Source organism: Sinocyclocheilus grahami, unplaced genomic scaffold (genome assembly GCF_001515645.1).
Source record: "Sinocyclocheilus grahami isolate Dianchi unplaced genomic scaffold, SAMN03320097.WGS_v1.1 scaffold107.1, whole genome shotgun sequence".
Classification (NCBI taxonomy): Eukaryota; Metazoa; Chordata; class Actinopteri; order Cypriniformes; family Cyprinidae; genus Sinocyclocheilus; species Sinocyclocheilus grahami.
The window spans coordinates 949,073-955,271 of NW_015505286.1; the positions used below are offsets into that span (position 1 = coordinate 949,073).

At 36.1% G+C, this 6,199-nt stretch overlaps 1 protein-coding gene across 1 annotated transcript; it reads left to right on the forward strand.

Moving 5' to 3' along the window:
• Positions 1-3,233: 3,233 nt before the first annotated feature.
• Positions 3,234-4,719, forward strand: LOC107588784 (olfactory receptor 146-like). The gene is made up of 3 exons (XM_016277019.1): positions 3,234-3,585; positions 3,715-4,147; positions 4,710-4,719. The coding sequence occupies exons 1-3, from the start codon at positions 3,234-3,236 to the stop codon at positions 4,717-4,719; spliced, it is 795 nt and encodes a 264-aa protein (XP_016132505.1).
• Positions 4,720-6,199: the final 1,480 nt, after the last annotated feature.

The window sequence follows — 6,199 nt, forward strand, 5'->3', positions numbered from 1 at the left end:
TTCAACACCATCAACATCAATTCCATGTGACAATATTAAATCTAGAGTATGATTTCGACAATGAGTAGGTTCTGAGACGTGTTGTCTAACCCCAATAGAGTTCAGGATGTCTATGAATGCTGATCCCAATGCATCTTTTTCATTATCAACATGGATATTAAAATCACCAACAATTAAAACTTTATCTGCAGCCAGCACTAACTCGGATATAAAATCAGCACATTCTTTAATAAAGTATGGTGCCCTGGTGGCCTGTATACAGTAGCCAGTACAAAAGACACAGGGGATTTATCATTAGCACTTGTTTCTCTGGACAATGTTATATGCAGCACCATTACTTCAAACGAGTTATACTTGAAGCCCTCTGAGAAATACTGAAAACATTGTTATAAATTGAAGCAACACCTCCCCCTTTACCTTTTTGGACGTGGCTCATGTTTATAACAGTAATCTTGGGGGGTAGACTCATTTAAAATAATGTAATCATCAGGTTTTAGCCAGGTTTCTGTCAAACAGAGCACATCTAGTTTATGATCAGTGATCATATCATTTACAAAAAGTGCTTTCGTAGAAATGTATTTATCCGTATTGCATCTGTTTTTTATTTGTTGAACATCAATTAAATTGTTACTCTTACATTGGTTTGGACGTTTTTTGTATTTTCTAGTTCGGGAAACAGACACAATCTCTATAGTGTGATATCTAGGTGAAAGAGTTTCTGTGTGCTGAGAATTAACTGATTTCTGTGACATGAGGCGGCTAGCAGACGGTCGGTTTAGCCAGTCTGTCTGCTTCCTGACCTAGGCCCCAGTTAGTCAAGTACAAACTCTAAGACTATGTGCCATATTTCTAGAGAGAAGAGCGGCACGACCCCAGGAGGGATGAAGACCATCTCTTTTCAATAGGTCAGGTCTGCCCCAAAAACTCATCCAATTATCTATGAAACCTATGTTATTCTGCGATCACCACTTAGACATCCAGCCATTATGTGACGACAGTCTGCTATGTATCTCATTGCCACGGTAAGCAGGGAGGGCTTTAATAGTATTAAAACGTTGCACTCTATTTTTTTACTCAATTATTGTTTCCTATCCATAGATTTAAATCTCTCTGTAGCTCTTGTTAGAACTTTCGAATCATAACCTCTCTGTCAAAATTCTACGAATCATATCTTGTATTTGAATTTCGAAATCATCTTCTAGGTCACAAATACGTTTCAAACTTTGGAACTGGCCATATGGAATATTCTCAATCAGCCAAGGTGGATATGAAAAGTATTAGCTCTAAGAATGGGATTGTGATCCATTAATTTCCTAAAAATCAAAGGGTGTAACTCACCATTAAAATCCTTAGTTTTTATATTAAGGAAATTAATTTCTGACCCTGTGTATTCCAGGCTCAATTTCAAATTACGATTTATGCCATTGATATATTCATGAAACCTATGTAATTCAGACTCCAAACCAGATCAAATCAACAAGACTTCATTAATATATCTACCCCACAGAAAAATTTTGTCAAAAAATTTATTGAAAGATGATTTGGAAAGACACTACAGTATGGGCAAACTTTCAACAGCAATATCCACAGCTGTTTTAATGTGTGGTATTTAAAAGTAGAGAAAGCAAGATCTAAACTCTAAAATAATAATAATAATAATAATAATAATAATTAACTATGTTCTACGCAGTTCTTGCAAATGATCACTCAGTGCAACTTCAAATATTATTTTAACTGAAGTAATGGGTTTTTGACATGTATCACAATTTCAGTCCATTCTTACAAATCAAAACTTTAACTTTCCTTGGGTCAAAACATCCAAAGAACCTCTGTAACATGCTGCTTGGTTTTAGTCTTAATTTCATGTACTCCATTACACACACTGTTCTTTTGAGCTCTGACATTGCTTGAAGGAGAATGGGGTCATTACTTAATATTTTCAAAGATACCACTTCCACGTTCATGGAACTTTTCAGCCAAAAAGTTACTGGAGGCACATTAGTCTGCACTTTCTGTCTTATGCCAAACATGAAGCAAAATAGATTAGTAGTTAGTCAAACAGTATTTTATATAATAACAGTAGGTTACCTTTGCTGCCCTCTCTTCTACATCATCAGAGATGGCTGTTGTAGTTGCAGCATACAGGCCACTGTCTTCTTCCCGGCTACTGGTGTTCACCAGTAGACACAATTCACAGTACACAAAATGTAAGCTTTGCATTCAGCAATGCAAAGATTGTTGAATGTGTGGAACCCATCATGTTCCACCTGATAGAATACACACTTTTAAGCCAAACTCTTCTCCCAATGCCAGTAGCACTCTTTGAGACTTTGGGCTAAAGTGAGGGATCTTCCACACAAGGTGTACCATCTCATCCAACTTGGCCACCACAGCCTTCTTTTCCTGACCTTCATCTCATTCTTTTTCATTCTTTCCATTTCCAACATCAAGCAGCATAACAGACTGTTTTTGTACTACTAAAATATCAGTCTTAAACTTTATCCAAGCAAGCCTCTGCTTTTCTCTAGCAAATACAAATCATTCTATTATACTAAGTTCATATCATTTACATTGCTCATTAAAGGGATAGTCCATCTGAAAATTTACTCAGCCTCATGTTGTTCCAAACCTCTATGCATTTTGTTTTTCTGTGGAACACAAAAGACAATATTTTGAAGAATGCTGGGAAATCAAATAATGAATGATTATGTTGTGATCATGGCAACAAGGGCTATCAACCAGTTTTCCCCTCTGGGATGATGACAACATGACAGAAACAGCATTCAACCACAAAATAAAAGCTAAGGGCAAGTAAACAGTTCTTCACTGAACATCTAGCAAACTAACTGACATCTATCTTGGTAAAAACAGTGTGTCGAGTAAGTGTTGGTTTATTAGACAAGCAACTACCATGTATTTTTGGTACTACCAATTTTGTAGCAAAGACAGCTTGTAGTGTTTTTTTTTTTTTTGCTATGTAGTGATAAAACAGTTCAGAATTAAGGTGTGCTGCATTTCTTAACCATATATACAGATTTACATATGGAAATAGACAGAATAATGCCACTGAAGGTGAAATGCCATTTAACTATACTATCAATCGCTCATAAATATCTGAAACATATCGTATGTACTTTCCTCATAGTGGAATGCAGTAGTACAAGATGATGTGTTACTAATGGCAATGATAAGTCTGTTTCTTGCTCTATACAAATGATTTTGCAGGGCAGCCAATGGACAACCTCACTTTCGCAAACAGCATTCTCCTCGTGGAGGGACTGAAAATTATACCTCAATCTTCCTATCCTGTTTTCATCCTGCTTCTATTGGTTTATGTCTTTATTATGGTTTCCAACATTGGACTTATAATTCTGATCTCAACAGAGAAGAATCTACATCATCCTATGCATTTTCTGTTCTGTAACTTGCCACTAAATGATATAATGGGGACCACTGTCATTTTGCCACGTTTAATGCAAGACATTTTAAGAGAAACGTCAGAGCGCTATATGACATACGTAGAGTGTGTTGTTCAAGCTTATTTTGTGCATGTTTTTGCAGTAGCATGTCACTATGTGCTGATGATCATGGCCTTTGACAGATATGTGGCTATATGTAATCCACTGAGATACACGGCTATAATGACCAATAAAATGGTGGTTAAACTATCAGCATCAGCCTGGGGGCTGGCAGTAGTAATGGTGTCAATTCTGTTAGGACTCACTATACGCCTATCTCGCTGCAGATCCAAAATCGAAAACCCTTTCTGTGACAATGCCTCACTGTTTAAACTGTCCTGTGAAAACGTGATTGTTAATAATGTGTTTGGAATAGTTTATACTGTGATTGTTTTTACCTTGTCACTTGGGTCTGTATTTATAACATATGGGAAGATTGCTACTGTGTGCATAACCAGCAAAAACAAATCACTGAACAGCAAAGCCATGAAAACCTGTAGCACTCACATAGCTGTTTATATAATCATGTTTGTTTCTTGTGCCAGTTTTATTTTTCTTCATCGATTTCCTGAATACTCTGAAAGCAGGAAACTAGCTAGTATAATGTTCCACATTGTACCACCAGGACTAAATCCTGTAGTATATGGTTTACAAACCAAAGAAATAAGACAGAAATTTATTAAATTTTGGTGTAGAAAAAAATGAATCCTTAATCAATGTTTTTTGTTTGTTTGTTTGTTTGTTTGTTTGTTTGTTTGATTGTTACAATATAACAACAACAACAACAAAATTATATATATATATATATATATATATATATATTAAATATAAAACACATATTTTTGTAAATAATACACGTATCTTTTTCTCAGAAAAAAAAAGAAATTGTTTTCAATATTGCATGCATTGTATCTGTGCTATTCTTATCCTTGATTGTCAGTGAGGATATTGGAAAAACAGTAGCACTTTTTCTTACACTAATTTTAGTATTTATATAATTTCTGTAAGTATTTCACACCATTTATTGTACATCTATTTGGTAATAGTTTACAATGAAAATAAGCAGTTGTATAGTACTTGTATAGGAGGGTTATTTTAACTGTGGAGAATATATAAATGTAATCACAAGACAGTATCTATTTTGACTAAACGTTTCAATTTAGCTTTTATCATGTTAGGTCTGTCAATTCCCCTCCAGAATATTTATAAAGTGGTGGTCTCTGATAATATGTGTGCCATTTTCTTCTCTAGGGTATATTAAAAAATATTCTGTTAGAATAATAAAATAGCTTTGCTGCACTAATTGATCTATGGATAGATTTTAAATTGGAATTAATTTAATTTACTGTTGTATAGACTTTTTGTGTTGTATAGACCTTTTATATTAAATATTTTGAATACAAAATTACCAGCAAGGTACCAGTTGTAAGCAGTGTTGGGCAGTAACGCATTAATTAGTAACGCGTTACTGTAATTTGATTACTTTTTTAGAAAACAGAGTAATTTAACGCGTTATAATTTTCAAAATAGTAATTAGAGTATAGTTACAAGCAGGGCCATTTTAACCATTGGGCTAGGCTGGGCTGAAGACCCGGGGCCCGAGCAAGGAGGGGGCCCGTGATTGGCTGTGCAGTAGATTGACTGGAGCGCCGATCGCCAAAGCCACCACGCCCCCCACTTATTAGCGCTGTTATTTAGTTGAGCTTTCCAGTAAATTCCATGCATTACCAGATTGAAATGTAAAGTCTGAATTTGGTTTACCAATCAAATGCATTTATTCTATATTTGACTTTTGAACGATATGCGCACGTATCTATCAGGTGATCGCTGCCCAGTATGTCTGCATTCACCTCTCTTCACTTTGTTCTGGAGTAATCTGGAAATGGTCGCGCAAAGAACAACATTCAATAAGTAAAAATAACAGCAATTCTAAAAGAGAGAGGGGCTCAAAAAACGAAAAACTTCAAATACAAACAACATAAAAAACATGACTTGGTAAATTCCCCAGCTATCAGATTATTTTACTAAAGCTGATGATGGAGTGGAAGTTGCTGGATCAGCAATGAACCGGGCACATGGAGCAGATAAAAACAGTGTCATCGTCCACACAGATTTTAGGTTAGTTTGATTATTAACTGGATTTATAGTGTTTTTGTGTTTGAACAAACTATATTAATTTAAGGGTTGGGAGATAATCCGGTAGAAATATATAAATCGTTAATTGAAGCGCGTCATGATGTAGTCTAAGCTTATCATTTCAAGGCATTTTAAGCAGGTTTCAAAACAAATGGTTTATACTGTTCATGGACATTACGCTGCGGGGCAGAATTCATTCTGGTAAATGCGTGCGTTAAAACAGTTTATACCTGATACACCTGCTCCCCAGTCAACAATTTGATCTCACAATGATGTCACCATGAGCTCACACGATTCTCATTGTGTGGTCACAATGTGTGTGTCACAGTGAGCTAAAAGTGTAACCACACAGCGCACTCACTGTGTGCTCATACTATGTTCCCAATGTGAGGTCACTGCACACTCACTGTGTGCTCATACTGTGGTCACAATGTGAGGTCACTGCACACTCACTGTGTGCTCATACTGTGGTCACAATGTGAGGTCACTGCACACTCACTGTGTGCTCATACTGTGGTCACAATGTGAGGTCACTGCACACTCACTGTGTGCTCATACTGTGGTCACAATGTGAGGTCACTGCACACTCACTGTGTGCTCATACT

Excerpts from the sequence above, each read along its gene's own strand:
- LOC107588784 (XM_016277019.1), top strand. The coding sequence starts at position 3,234 with ATGGACAACCTCACTTTCGCAAACAGCATTCTCCTCGTGGAGGGACTG. Across the intron at positions 3,586-3,714 it reads ATGTCACTATGTGCTGATGA|TAGGACTCACTATACGCCTA; the intron begins TCATGGCCTTTG and ends TGTCAATTCTGT.